The sequence below is a fragment of the Ceratosolen solmsi genome, unplaced genomic scaffold, assembly GCF_000503995.2.
Source record: "Ceratosolen solmsi marchali unplaced genomic scaffold, CerSol_1.0 scaffold43, whole genome shotgun sequence".
Classification (NCBI taxonomy): Eukaryota; Metazoa; Arthropoda; class Insecta; order Hymenoptera; family Agaonidae; genus Ceratosolen; species Ceratosolen solmsi.
The window spans coordinates 1,649,031-1,665,042 of NW_011948431.1; the positions used below are offsets into that span (position 1 = coordinate 1,649,031).

Genomic DNA, 16,012 nt, shown 5'->3' on the forward strand with positions numbered 1-16,012 from the left:
ACATTCGATGTTTTGCAGCCCGGCCTAGAGAAATTTTCTTAAGCTTTCACCGTCAAAATGAACGAAACTAATAATTCAGTAACGCTACTAAGTAGCAACCTCATCTTACAATTACAATAACAATATATATATATATATATATATATATATATATATATATATATATTCACTTACCTTCAGAATTAATATTCGTATGGTGTAAGTACGTTTTAAATATTTAATTGCAAAATAAACCACAAGATTATTGTGATTACGAAACTCATAATGGTAAATTGAAAATAATATTATAATTAATTTTTTGTAATTATTACATTATATAATTTTTAATTTAATTTTTATAAAAACTAGGGTATAAAAGTCATTTGTTTTATATTTAAAACATTTCGGTAACCTAAAAAATATAAACTTTGGATCTTACCAACAACAACAATAACAAAAAATAAAAAATGTAAACATTTTCAGTTACAATTTTAATTTCAAATTTTAAAGTGAAAATTTAAGTTCAAAAGCTCACTTATTACTCGATAAATATCTTTGAAGAAAAATTAGCGCACAATGAGTTTTGAAGAAGAGGATCAAGAATATTTTAGTAGCGAAGACTACGATTGCGATGAATGTAATTATTCCAAACCCAAAATCTTCGTAAAGCCACCAAAGTGGATTTGTAAGAAGAAACCACTATGGCAGATATATATGAAAAAGTAAATGGAATAATATTTGTTTAATAATGTAATTATTAAATGATTATGTTTGGATATAAATACAAGGTATTGGTTAGGTTACGTTAGGAAGCACGTATAGTCAAAATAGCTTTTCTCTTTCTTCTTTCTTTGAATGAAAATTTACAACTATTCGAAGAATTCAAATTAATTTAAGTCATTTATTTAAACATAATATTTATTTATATAAATTATTTATAACATAGTATTATATACTAGTTATTTTTTGTGCATAAATATATTAGTGAAGCAATAAACATTCTTACCTTTATTACCATTCTATTAATTATTACATTTAATTATATATATGCTTCAGTTGAAAGAAAAATTTATATATAAATAGAGTCTATTTATAAAACAGAAAAATATTAAGAATAAAGTTACACGGTTGATAAAATTCTTAATTCTTTATACAAAAACTCAAAAAATTCATCATAACGCACTTTATTATTAAATACTTTACTGGCTCACTCACTCTTACCATGTATTTTCATACTTCGTGTAAACATTCATTTGAAACACTTGAAATTCTATTTAAAATGTTTACTTTTTAAAAATATTATATTATCATTTAAAAATATTTTTAAATTATTCAATTGAAAAGAAACCGTAAAAAATATCTCTGTTAAAATTATTCTATAGGGAATTCCTGAATTGAAAAATACTGTTTTTCTAAAATATTAAATTATCCCATATTACGAGTATAATTTTTGTTTACTCGTTTTGCTGAAATTCTTTAAATTAAAATTATATACGATTAAATTATTATAGAAATCTAAATATTATAAAATCTTTTCATAACAACAATGGCCTGCGAGTGTAAAAGTCTCAGTATTTGGATTATGTGTAGCACGTATTGGAATAACGAATTTAATTATAATATCTTAATTAATTTAATTATAATAGCATATTTATGTACGAATATGTCTGCATTACGACTACAATGGTCTTTACAACAATTGCATAAATATATTGTGTTAATATTAAAATTAAATTTTTTTCGTTCGATATTTACGAAATTATGGATTCTGGATTCGATGGAAATTTTATAGATTTATCGACGAGGCAAAAAGAAGGGCAGATGATGAAAGGGAAACATATGGCGAGTTTTATCACATGATGCAAAAAGACAAGAATTCATTATCGCTGTCCCAAATGGAAATACCGGCAATGTCGAAATGTCTTAAGTTGAATTTACTTAATGAAAAGGGTAAGCGGTATTCCGAAAGCAGAATGCCAAGAACGAGAATATGGGATGACATACGTGGTTTTCACAAGGTTTGATATCTATGCGTCTTACCCCCTACTTTACTAAACACATTTTCCATTCAATTATACCGTTCTTTTAAATAACAAATTTTTTGTTTCCTAAAGAAATATTTTTAAAGTGGCAGAAAGCTCCATTTCATTAAAATAAAAATGACTATCGATTCCTGGGTAACGAATGGATTTTCCATTTTACGTTTAACTAATCAGTTTTCTACAAATTGTATTATACGTAAATTTTTTAAAACGTTTCTTTTCCATTTTAACTATTCAGTATTTATAAATAAAATCTCGTATTACACGAAGAAGAAAAAAAAAAGGAAATTTTGGAGTATCTAGAGTATCATCTAGAAAAAATCAATACTAATAATTTATATTCATAATATAATAAATTTCATTAACATTGTTATGCTCGGTAAGAATTACTTTTTTATAATTCATTAGTGACTTATCAGTTATTTGATATAAAAATACTTAATAAACAAACAAATCCATTGCTATTTATTTTTATCGAACATTTTATTATATCTAAGGATTGTAAGAAGGCTATATTAGTAAAGGCCAGCCTTTACTAATCATTTGCAAGTCTTATCTAAATCAACAAACGTATGTCCTTTAATTGTTTTTTACTGAATTGTAGTTGTATTGCAGTACAATGATTGCACTCCACATCCTCCGCCTTTCGAGTGGCCGAAAATTGCACCATGTTTAGTACGCGACGTGGTGAAAGAAAAGAAGATTCAAGAACGGAAATTAAAGATGAAAAAGATTGGAGCTACACCGTGTGAAATTGAGGCAATCCAATCACCTGGTTGGAACAAATCGTTATAGCACATATTATAATTATTATTACATAGGATCGATATTGAGTATTATAAGGAATTTTTCTATTATTTCTTAAATTAATAATTGAAATCCTATTTATTTAATTTATTTCATAGCTTATTTCTCATAATTATTCTCAATGTTTCTCTCTGCAAAACAACTACTTTAGTACTAATAATATGTTTTAGCATCGTTCATTGAGATTTCCATAGCGAGTAGACTTACGTGAGACTTGAAATATAAATATTTTAATGTTTCATAATATCAATAATAATCCTACGCTCATGTAATATATTAATATTCAAATGTACCGAATGATAATGAATCAATGGGGGGGGGGGCGGTGTAATTTTCAATTAGAATTCGACTTCTTATGCTTACATTAACGTTTCCTACCCATTGTCCATTGCCATGCTTGATTAGAATCCAGCGAGGACGAAAAATTGGAAGAATTGGCGCATAAGAAGGAGCTGATCCACGCAAGAATACCAACTACTCGTGTAACATCGTATGATCCGGTAATGATCGATCGGGCCTGCGGCGAACGCATCGCCTTGGTCGACGGTGATTGTATAGTTTACGAATTAGATTGCGGCGAGATGAATCGGTCTTATGCTAATCTCTGCTTGCGAGGAATGGTTGGGATGCATTTGGAAGAGTTACAACGAGTCCGCGCGAGAACTTGGAAATTTTGCTTATTTCAAAATATCGTTGCCTTGCTGGTGAAGACGCAGCTGAGGTAAATAATACTTATCGCACTTGGAGAAATTTGAGCAATAAGAATTATTTGTCGGTGGAATTGATAATTCACTCCGTACTCGATATTACATAGTGACGATAATTTTTCATTCAATCAGATGAATGTTGTTAAATAATTAATAATGAAATAGGTCGGGCATAGAGTAATTTTGTTATTGCATAAGCTGCGAAATAATTTGTTGTTTTTCTTTCTTTCTTTCTTTTTTTTTTTTTTCATAATTACGCGAAATTCAATCGTTCGTTATATAATAATAATACTAATAATAATAATAATAATAATCAATAACCCAATAATCAATAATCAATAATCAATAATCAATAATAATAATAATAATAATCAATAATCAACAACAATAATAATAATAATAATAATAATAATAATAATAATAATAATAATATTTAAGAATTTTATGTTAATTGCCATATTATCTTTGAAATCTATAATAATGAAATAAAATCGATTACCCAACGATATTCTCTTAGGTATAAGTATGTTTGGAGTGCAAACATCGATTATATTTACGATCATGCTTGGAAGATGTTTGTTTATACCGGTTACCTCAATACCAAGCCAAATCAGAGATTCGATGATATTCTCGTTTATAATTATATGTACGACGTGGAAATCCAATTAGTTCACGAGATCAAAGACATCCCCATTATCCGAGATGTAACGTTTGATTACTTTGAGGAATCGTTAGTGAAGAAGGAAATAATTCAAAGGCATAAAACGACCTTAATGAAGTGTAAATTTGGCAGCGAAACCATTAAGGATAATCTCAAAGTGCCGGTGCATAAACATACTAGAAGGCTCGAACAGTGGTTTGATAAATTGGATGATCACTATACCAATTGTATCCTAAAGTAAGCTACTTGGTTTTCTCTATTTTTTGCTTTTGTTTTTATTATTTATTTATTTATTTATTGATTTATTATTATTTTTTTTTTTACACGTGGACTTGAAAAAGTTTGCTTTGTTATTACACTGCTCTGTCGGTAAATATGTGCGTTTCTATATAAACGTGGAGATTTATCAAAAAGAATAATTAATATTGCTTTATGAAATTCATATTTTTATCATTGTCATTAATAATTATAAATTTCATATGGAAAAATTTCATATGGAAGAACATATATTTCGATATGTTGAACAATCTTTATAATAGAGTGGTGACTTAATGGAATTACAATGAATTTAAGGACAACGAGGTTCTCGGTGGCTTTTTGGCAGGACGGCTTGTTTTGGTATCTTTATAATTCCTATTGTTGCGATAAATATGGATTATGGAGCGATGACGGCTATGCGAGCATAATGAAATTTTGCACAAAAGATGCTCTCAAAAGGCATATAATGATTTTAATTGTACGAGCTTACGCTTATAAATTGGAAGACTTGGACATGTGCGCGCGGGAATACAATTACTTCTCGGTTCAAATTTACCAATTGATTTATCATTCTTGTAAAATTTATAATATCAAGCTATACTTACGTGGACCGGATAAGCCGAAACCCCATTTCGTGGAGAAAAAGAAAAGTGACGCGTGCTTATTCGAACCTTATAAAGAATTGTCGTCCAAACCCTGTGATAATTCATTAGAGTCGAGCATCGATCAGCGAGCACAAGAGGTAAAAATTTAATGAAAAAGTAAATTTCGATAGATTTTAATTTCACGTTCAAAATTTCACATCATTTAATGTTAATTTTTATGCAAATTCTGTATTATTCGAGAGCCTTGTACATATATATATATATATATATATATATATATATATCTGCCCCCTTTGCTCATATTATTCAAATAAAAGTCAATAAGTTTGTTATTATCTATCGATGAATTTAAAAATTTCGTCATTACCGTTTGATAATAGATCGAACTAAAATTGAAATATTTTCCAAAGCTCAAGTATTATTCCTAAAATTACATTTTATTATTTAGTTTGTTGATAAAATTGAAAAGCCACGATGGCTCCAAGATATGAAGATTGTTTGGCTGAATGTCACGGGTTCGAAAAGTGCGTGCAAAAAGCGCAAGTGGCATGAATTTGAAGTGCTCGAACCTCGTCGGCTTTACGTACTTTGGAGTAACATCCACATTACGGATGAACTGTTTGATTCGGAAAATCGTAATAAGCAGTCGAGGGCTTGTTACGTCGTCTGTGCCGGAATGAGCTTGATAAACGCTCCGGAGTACTGGTCCGCTGATTCCTTAAAGGCCATTTTAATTTGGGGTGATAGGTAAGCATCGTTTATAGCGATCTATCGATTTTATAGAATTAAGTTCCTTTTAATAGCGAATTAGACGAGCGAGCAGCTAAAGATAAATGCGTTATTAAATCGTCTGGTGTACCTTGCAGAGATTGGAAATTTTTATTTTAACAAACTCATTGTTGTATAAATGATTATCACAATGGGTGAGCTTCGAGTTGGTATATTGGCCTTTACTATTGTTAATGCACGTAAATTTGTGCAATTTTAATCTTTTTTCATCACACTCATTGATAATTCTCATATATTGATAATTCGGTTAGTCATCCCATCATTATCGTCAGCTAATACGTTCGCATTGCCTTAACTCGACCAATCGGCGTCCCACAATACGTAGAATAAATAAATGTCCCAATTCTTCGGAAAGAGCACGTTCTACGAGTGCACGAGTGCACGAGTGCAAGATGATCGAGTTTGATCGGGCGCTAAGCGTATCGACATCGAGCATATTTTTTTGGCTTTCAGATTCTACGGCAAACGACGAGAGCAAATATCGAAACTAGCCAAGAGACATAAAAATGTCGATGACGATGACGACGAAGACAACAGTAACGACGAGGATGCGTGGAAGGAGATGCCGACGGATCAGTTCCAGATCGGCGCCATCCTCTTTGACGTGAACGTACTGATGCCGAAACGCGGCCGATTATACAGCAACATGAACCAGTGCCTGTGGCACTTGCTCGAGCTGCTCTTTCAGCGGCATAACTTCGTCATCCTCGACTGCGAGGACACGAACCTCGGGGTGTTCAAGCACTGCGGTGCGTACTACATCTTCGACGCGTATAGCAGGGGTCCGCCGGTATTCAAGTGCGGTAACGGTAAGGCCTATCTTCTGAGGGCGGCTTGCTTCCGGGACCTCGTCAGCAGCCTCGTCCTCGTCATCGGCTCGGTCGAGTGCAGCCCCTTCTCACTGCGGCCCATCGAGATCGTCAACGTCGTCGACACGAGCAAGATGGACGAGTGCTCGAGGTGGGAGATCGGCAACAAGGTCAACTGCAATTACGGGGCCATTAAGCCCAAGCCCGCTTGCCCCGGTGATAAAGAGAGGAGGAGATTGAGCAAACGAGGCGGAAAGTCGCCATTCTCGCTGGACGAGAACAAGGACAAGATAAAAACCATTTGCGTGCTGCCGAAGGAGGATTAGTCGGGCGTTGACTTTCGGCGACTCGTCGCGACCAGAAAGTAGTTAGAAAAGAGGATAGTCACCGTTGTCCTGGATCCGCAAGATTTTTGCGCTGTCGAGTGATTTCCGTCCGAGGTAGAAGATTTGCAATTTAAGCTCGCAATTTAAATTTAAGCTCGCAATTTAAGGACGATCGTTTATCGTAATCGAACAGTTCATTGCACCTCCCACTACTTATGAATCTCATTGGTCAAATGATACGTTGTACATAAGCGCAGAACAATTCGTGTTCGTACAGCATTATTCAACATGTAATTTTATTGAATTAGGCGGGACTAATATTAGAATATAATTGGCCGCGGAATCATCGTGCTCGGATAAATTATGATGTAATTATGTAATTATAGGGTCAGAAAACCAATTCGACATAGTCCATTTAAAATTGAGTTAATAAATTTTTTCGCTGTACTCCACTGATTTATAATAAAATGTTGTCACAATGTAGAATGCGAAATTTACTTGGACTATCTATAATCATCCGTTATGTAAAAAAATTAATTTTTTCTCCACCAGATTTAGGTATATTGACTATGTGCTTTTATCCAATTGGCGCATAATGAGCCTTAGATTAACATTTGACCGTCTCACTCACTTAATAGGCCGGTAAAGCCAGCAAGTAAATTGTCAAAGAGAGTACTGATTATACATAAGTAAAGTAATAATGACCGTTGCGCTGCCAATGGCTTTCGCATAATCCATTGGCAAACAATAGGAAGCGATGATCCGTAGTTGGGCTTGGGATTCGGTAGGGAAGAGAAGTGAGAACGCGGCAAGCGTCGTTTAAGGGCAAAATCTGAAGTGCTTGCGGGGTAGGTTCGGTAGCCACCGCTCACGAGCTAAGACGAAAAGCCCCTCGGTTCTATTAAAAAGTGCAAGGATATTAGCGGTAGGAGGTGGCGGTGATGTTAGAGGATGATGAGGTGGAGGGGTATGGGAGGAAGCGCGTACTCGAGGCAATTCAAAAAGGAAGCAGAGCGTCCTTTGTTCGGCCGCTAAACGCTCGCGTCTTCGTCGCAGGTACGCGAGCCTCTTTGGCCCTTAAGGAAATTAGCCGCGGCCCCTCGCACCTCATTGAGCGACAATGACTTCTGGCGGCAAATGCGTAATCCACTTTGGCGGGACGAGGACCGAATGCCGCCAAAGCCGGAAGCTCGAGCTCCGGGGGGCTCCGTTATGCTCTTGACGGGTGGGCGCGCGCGTGCCGACGCCCACGAGGATCTCCGGCTCTCGACTCCATGGATGCCCTCGCGGGTCTAAGCCCCGGACGAAGGGGTTGTCGTGGCTAGTCGAGCGCAGACTGTCCCGTGCCCGAAGGTGGATGAGCGCCCGTCTTTTGCGCTTTAGCTATTAGCGGGACGATGGGCCAGGCTTGGCTCGACGTAGGATTTGAGATGCTGGAGGAGCCAGGAGGCCCGATCTCACTCGGTGACTCGTGGGAAGTAGCCAGGTTAATGTCACTTTCGGGGGGATTTGGATTGCTTTCACCATTTCACCAGGTGGCGGCCCAGTGCTTTGTCGTCTTTGAAAATCCCGCTGTCGAGTTCCACGCTCGGTGCGTCCAATGCCAAGATGGCAGCTTAGGAAATCCAGAATATTGACACGAAAGTGCCGAGTGTCGTTCCATAAGAGCAGTTACCACTGGAAATGGTGGATAAATTTTCATTGACATTATCGGATATGCTACGCAATATATGATTATTTAAGCGAAATTGTTGGATGTTTGCTGATGGATGGAGAGGTAAGTGCAAGTAAGACATGGGTATTTGATAAATAAAGTCATTGTGGAATTTGGTTCGATTTATTAAATACATCTTTTTCATTGAAATATACTTGAAAGAGAAGCTGTACTTTTCACTGATCTTGCTTCATACACCTTTTTCAAATAATTCTCCACTGGTTCCATAAGAAAATCAACACCACGTGTGTGGTAGTAGCTCACGCGCGCTATAACTTACTCTTTTATACACATTCAGCATCGATTGTATTTACAAAAATTATTTACAATCTAATTCGTATTTACATGGTCAGGATGACTCGATCGAACGAAAATTGCACATCGATAAAAATCTTTAATTCAACAGTTTCGCAATCCTTGTAGTTATTATATAGTACAAAAACAACTTATATAGTACAAACAGCATATTGCATCTTTGATATACTTAATTAGTCTAAAATAAACGTTGTCGCTTAATACAGGTTGAAAACATGTTCTTTCCATAATTTTTGCAAAAATGGCCGATTGTCGAATTTAACGAATTTCTTTCGCTGTGCTCGTACTAATCCTACAACTTTCTATTCTTTTATTATAAACAAGAGATCATATTCATGCAGAGGGAACAGCATAACTAGCATCAAAACACTACGCACATTTGCCCTTAAAAATGCCGTAAATCGAAACCGCTTGACAAACGTTTAATTTAAAATAAAAAAAAATAAAAAAAAAGACAATAAAAAAAAAAAAAGACAAGAAAAATAAATAAATAAAAACGAAACAAAAAAAAGGAATTTTTTTTATAAATGTTACTATATAGATTATTAAAATCATACGTATATTCCCGAGAAGCAACAAGTTTTCAAATCTCAACTATTATTATTATTATTATTATTATTATTATTATTATTATTATTATTATTATTATTATTATTATTATTATTATTGTTGTTATTGTTATTGTTATTATTACTATTATTACTATTATTACTATTATTACTATTATTATTGTTAATACTATTGTTATTACTATTGTTATTACTATTGTTATTACTATTATTGTTGTTGTTGCTGTTGTTGCTGTTGTTGTTGTTGTTGTTGTTGTTATACATTATTTTTGTATTCTTATTATTTATTTATTTATTTATTTATTTCTATTTAAATTCGTAATATACAAAGTTTTTATAAAACATAATGCTTGTATCATCAATTATTATCAAACATGTAATGGTATGATATTCCAATTTTGATTGGAAATACTTGCTAAATTTTCCGTATAAAGGCTTCCTTAAACGAACTTGCACATTAAATAAAATCAATTTTACTTCTACCACAAAATTTTATATCGGCAAGTTGGCATGGTAAAAAATTTCCCTCAATGAAATACTTTAAGATGTACTGGAACTGATAAAAAGAAACATTCGATGTTGCTTAAAAAAAGGATCCATGATTTCATTTGGCTTCACAAATCCAATGGCCACCATAATATTACGAAGCGAAATTACATTATTAATTATCTATCAGTTAAGATAAAAACTTGTCAACAACCTTAAAACATACTTTCGCCAACGCTATTTATCCAGTTTAGGCATTTGAATGCTCAAATGATACGAATACGAAATATTTGAAACATCGGCAACGCTATACAGTTATTATTAATTATCCTAATAAATTCAAGTAAATCGCCCACGTTGAACGAGTCTAAATAACCAAGGAGTCGTAATAATACATACAGTAATTACAAATGATTTCGTTCGATTGACGGACAGCCAATAGGAATAACCGCCTGAGAATTAGACGAGGAGCCGAGGAGGCACGTGTCAGTGTCGGGGAAGTACGACTGGAGCGGCACCCATCGCGGATCTCAAAGCCTCCCAGCCTCGGTCAGCATAGCCAAGCTACGACGAGGTCAATCGAGCGCACAGACTGAAAAAAGCTCCGACCGAGTCCCCTCAGCACCACATGGGAGCCTCCCGTCGTCCATACCGTGTAGACTACGCGACCTCGAGGTCCGAGCTGTCCGTGTCCTGTTCGATATGATGGTGGTGGTGGTGGTGATGATGGTGCTGATGATGGTTCTGCTGCTTCTGCTGCCGGCCGGGGACGAGATGGGGCAGACTATTGACGCCCACTGCCTCCACGGAGCCGCCCCGGGAACGCTGCTCGATCTGCAGTTTGCGCAGCCTCTCCTGCTCCTCGCGTTTCTGTTTGCGCCACTTGGCCCGCCGATTCTTGAACCAGACCTGCAACAGGACGAGCGTTTCCGCGAGCGTTTCCGCACGTGAGTCTTCACGTTCTCATCGACATCGTCAAAATTAATTTAAGCACCCGAAGAGAATAATACTCGGCCGTTTGTATAATAGGAAGAGCGCGAACGAGCTTTCTCTCTCTCTCTCTCTCTCTCTCTCTCTCTCTCTCTCTCTGATAGATCAGTTCATTTATATAAAATGTCCTTAAATGCCAAAACAACGACGAGACAATAAGTAAACCCGATTAAAATAGTGAAAATTTTTTTCTGCGAAGTAATATGGTACTATGACCATCCAGTATTTAAAGACTTTGTTTATCGAGCAGATGAGTGAACGTGAACGAATAAATCCAATCTAATAATAAGGTAAAACAAATAACTATGACAAAGAAAGAAAGAAAGAAAGAAAGAAAGAAAGAAAGAACGAATGAAAAAGAGGATCGTAATTTTTTTTGTAACTTAAACATATGAAATATAAATGAGAATGTACCTAAATGTGCGTTCGAAGGGTACATTAAATCATACGCGGCCTTAATATGGAGTAAGTCATTACATAGGCAAGCATAAAAAGAGAAGAAAAGAAAAAAGAAGGAACAAGAGAAAAAGAGAAAGCTAGTTGAAAGATCTAAAAGCCCAGAGCGCAGGCTGTATGTCAAGAGCGATTCATAGGCTGTCATTGTCAGAGCTAAATCACGCAGTGTACAAATCACGCATACACAGGCGATGATAGAGCGAGGGAGCTATATAGCGAGAAAGTGGTATAGTGGGAGGGGGTTGTGGATGGGTGGTGAGGGAAGGAGGTAGAGTGGGCGAAAATCGGTCACGCGAGGAGACAGAAGAGGCTCGATCATAATGGGAAGCCAGTCGATTATTATGCCAAGGGGTCCAGGGCTCGGGCTCGGCGATGTTGCCTCGTGCCTCGGCTTTCGTTCCCCGGCCCCACTGAGAAATCGATTCGGACAGGCGTGAAGAGAAAACGGATCACTTACAACTGCGCCCCCACACTATCGTGCGCGCGTTCGGGTTTTGCGTAAATTTACGCTCCTTGTGTGATTTACAGTGCCGTCTACTTAATTTTTACACTTACTTTTTAATGCGAATAGTTTGGCCGTTCTTCATGTGCATGGGGTTTCACTAATCTTAATACGACAAGTGTTCCATACACTCCTTGAACTTCTAATGTACAAATTCGCAACGATAGTGTTGATTTACCGGTTTTCTGACGAGACAAATTACGCGAGATCGACCGCTCCTTATCTCATATTTCATTTCGTTTACCATCATTACAATCATTCGTTTGAGAATTATTTCACTAATTATTTTACATACTGTCGAGTTATTATCTGCATCCGAAAGTATAAAGGCTAACTAACGCAATAGTGATTAATAACTACTATTATTATTACGAAAACCACATTGCGAAGAGTAAATGATTTTAACTATAGTTAGTACATAAAGTTTTTCATTAAGCAATTGAGGAAGTTTTTCTTTTTTTTTTTTTTTTTTGCTTTTTTTTTTTTTTTTTTTTTTTAACGATTTTGTTATTAAACTATTATCGTTATTTTAATTTATGATGATAATCATGCAATGCAATTATTGACGATATATTAATTTCGAAATAATTAATCGAATGATGGAATGGAGTTAAAATAAAGTATTGTTATGAAATTATTAAAAGTTAAAATTTGTGTATTTTACATGGAAAGATATTATTCCAGTAGCATATAATAGTAGGTTTGTAGATTAAACGAATATAACAATTTCTCTTTACATTAAATCACGATTAAAATTAAATAATATTTGCTTCGGATATGTTCACGATATTATAGATGCAAAATAAATATGTACCGAGCTGTAATTGTTATTTACTTTATGTAAGCTGTTGGTGAAAATGACAGTAATTGAATATTATTTGCAAAATCGTAAAAATGAACAATCTTTATGGCGAACAATCCACTCTACTCATTACGGAATAGCACACTTAAGAATAGCATCGAGACTTTTATTTTTGTCGATGCATCGATAAAGCAGATTCCGATCAAATGTGGTTTTCCAATCGCTTGGACTTGGGTGTTTGATTCTCATTAATGCCTCAACCGACGATATTCATAAACTCTAATAGACGGATAATGTTTATTTGTGGCAAACACATACACAGTGCAAATCTACTTTCGTATATCGATACCGAGGTTTGCCACACGAGTAAATATCGTTATTGTTCTCCTCACAATAGATTAAGAAAGCTCTTTTTCATCTTCAACCCCTACACTTAATATTTATACCGTTCTCTCCGATTCTCGTGCTCTCCTCTTCTTTCAACATTATATAACTTTCAATTCCTCACTCGCTTAAATTCCTTAATTCATTTGCTAATTGATTCTATGATTTGAAAAAGTAACTTTTACTAATCGTGTATAAAACATTAGTTTTTCAGTTTAAATCGAATGGCTATTGTGATTTTTATTCAACATGCACTGAATCGCTCTATTCTTGTATTATTTTTCTACAAAAATATAAATTCCACTTTCGTTGATATTTATTAAGACATTGGAACGTACCACAATCATTCCATCCTAACATACCTTTAATGCAATTAGCTCCCCGTGAAATGCAAATGCTAATTCATAAAAATTAGTTTGCACATTTGCTATTTCTCTAATTACACGTCGACGATAAAAAATTACGCTCACAAATAAATATTAATCCAGTCAAAGATAAGAAAGGCTCTCGTTCGTTAGTCACACTTGCATTAACGCTATGTACGAATTTCTTTAAATGAACCTTAATCGCTTCAAGTGGATGTGCCTCTCCTTCCGGCGGCAGGCCGCTACTATTTACCTACGAATCCACCTGACACGAAAGCGCACGCGATAACTTATTTCCCAATTTTCCACGAAATCTACAAATGACTCAGCGTTATCTCGGTCCCTCGTAAGCGGCCATTTTTCCCTCAAATTTTCGCTTTATCTTTGCTTAGTCTAAGATTCCCGTGGGCGCACGCGCACACAACCGCGTCCCACTCGACACCACACGATTTTCCTATTTTCTTATATTCTCTACACTTGAAGTCGCATCTTACTAATGCTAAATAAACAGTCGCCGAGGGGCCCTGAAGAAACGAAAGGGAGACGAAGATCCGACTGCACGTCGAGGGCGACGAGGGCGCGGGAGGGGGAGGGGACAGGTTAATGCCAGGTGTTTGTTGTCTGAAAGACCTTCTTCTAAAACGAGGAAAAGGGGATTTTTACCTCGCGTTCTCTTTCGGTCGTATCGCGCCCACTGGGTACTTATATAATAGACATGGGTGGTCTATGAGGAGATTTTCGTCTTGGCTGCTGGGAGAATCCTCGCTTGGAAATGCGAGTGCGGCGATGGGAGTCATGGATGGGGGCGGACACGGTGTATTGGCGCGAGCGAGTGTGTAGCCAGTTTCCTCACATATGCATGTAGGGAGAATAGTGAGGGAAAGTGAGCTCGCTCTTTTCATCCTTCGTCTCAGCTCGATAAGGTTACGTACGAAAGGAGTCGTGCCAAGAGCGTCTTCTTATGTATGCACGAGATCACATCTCGCGCTTTCGTTCGTAAATGCAATGTCGATATTTAATGCGTTTTTGGTTGAATGTTCCAAGCCCCCCCCCCTCCCCTCCTCTCGCGAATTACTTGCGATACCGAGGGAATCAGCATTTACGGAATCGACCAATACACGCGCATTATTTACCCTTGATTGGGCCTACGCGGCTGTACCTGCCTTGCGTCAATATGTCTTCGATTGTTGATCCACGGATACGTGTATGTAGATACGTACAGCAGGCGTGGGTGCGTATGCGTGTTTGCGTTTACATATTTGTATATCGATATATAAGTATGAGCATACCGATGCCTGCGCGCGCGCGTGTCGGTCGCGTAGCTGCGTACGTGCGCCCGTGCACGCATGTGCAGAAACAAGGGAAGTAGGAAAGATAAATATGAATACATGTACGACTAATATGGGTCGTATATTTATAGAAAAACGTTTTATTTATTATACAATAATCTTTTTTTTTTCTTCACTTTTTATAAAATTTACTTTAGTATAGAACTCGAATTGAAATAAGTTTAGAGTGTTTAATACTGTTTTATTAAGACGTAATTTAAATTTATAATCAATGCATTGAATTGTAAATATAATTTAAACTGGTAATAATTAAATTTTGAAAAAATAATAAATTAAGGTCAAAATATCATGATTTATATGAATTATTTCGAGGCTATTTATTAAAGAACATCGATTAAAATAGTTTCACATAATACGCATTAATATGATATTTTCAACGTTGTTCGATAAGAAATTATATGATGGTATAGGTGACATTTATTGTAAACTCATAAATGATATTTTAACATGAATTTATAGATAATATTGAAATTACTAGAGATTTTAGCATAAAAAATATAATATATGATTCATGATTGGGAAAAAAATTTGTATTCTATACATGGATTATTGATAAAAATAAATTTTAAACGGTGTAATTCAATGATTAATAAAAGTTTTTGCATAATTATGGCAAATAAAATAATGATATATTGTTTTTTGAATGATAAAATCTTATAACTTTTAAATTATAATATTATCTTAATAGGATATGATCAAATAGTTTGTTTTGACGGAAATTTTAATTTTCAATTACATAGAATTAAATAGAATTGTAATATGCAGTGTAATTTACGTTATGTATATAAATGGAAATTCATATTACAGACTTCCTCATTGCCTGTATTTTAATAAATTGTCACGTACTTAACTGTTTATTATATTTGATTGTATTATCGGGCAGCAATGTATTGAATACGACTTGTAATCAATTTCAATGCCAATCGTGGCACTGCCAAAACCTTCTATCGCAGTCTAAAATAGTATGATAGAACTACCGTACATTAAATATTATTTATCAATTTATATGCAATTATACATTTACTAAATTTCTGTATATGATAATGTAATAAACATTCCTGTAGATAATAGGTGCCGAGTGAAATGGTGAATAATAA

The 16,012-nt window shown here is 35.2% G+C and overlaps 2 protein-coding genes across 2 annotated transcripts in view; one reads left to right on the top strand and one right to left on the bottom strand.

Annotated features, from left to right (window-relative positions):
* Positions 1-555: 555 nt before the first annotated feature.
* LOC105364245 (uncharacterized) lies at positions 556-7,124 on the top strand. The gene is made up of 8 exons (XM_011502132.1): positions 556-701; positions 1,772-1,997; positions 2,637-2,796; positions 3,234-3,549; positions 4,053-4,433; positions 4,770-5,196; positions 5,508-5,806; positions 6,302-7,124. Exons 1-8 carry the CDS (start codon positions 556-558, stop codon positions 6,981-6,983), a joined length of 2,637 nt encoding a protein of 878 aa, XP_011500434.1. The 3' UTR covers positions 6,984-7,124.
* A 3,397-nt stretch (positions 7,125-10,521) lies between these two features.
* Gsc (goosecoid homeobox) overlaps positions 10,522-16,012 on the bottom strand; it is an 11,852-nt gene continuing 6,361 nt past the window's right edge. Inside the window, exon 4 of the mRNA XM_011502133.1 lies at positions 10,522-10,976. Within this exon, the coding sequence (XP_011500435.1) occupies positions 10,728-10,976 (249 nt within the window). The 3' untranslated portion in view covers positions 10,522-10,727. The remainder of the gene's footprint in view (positions 10,977-16,012) is intronic.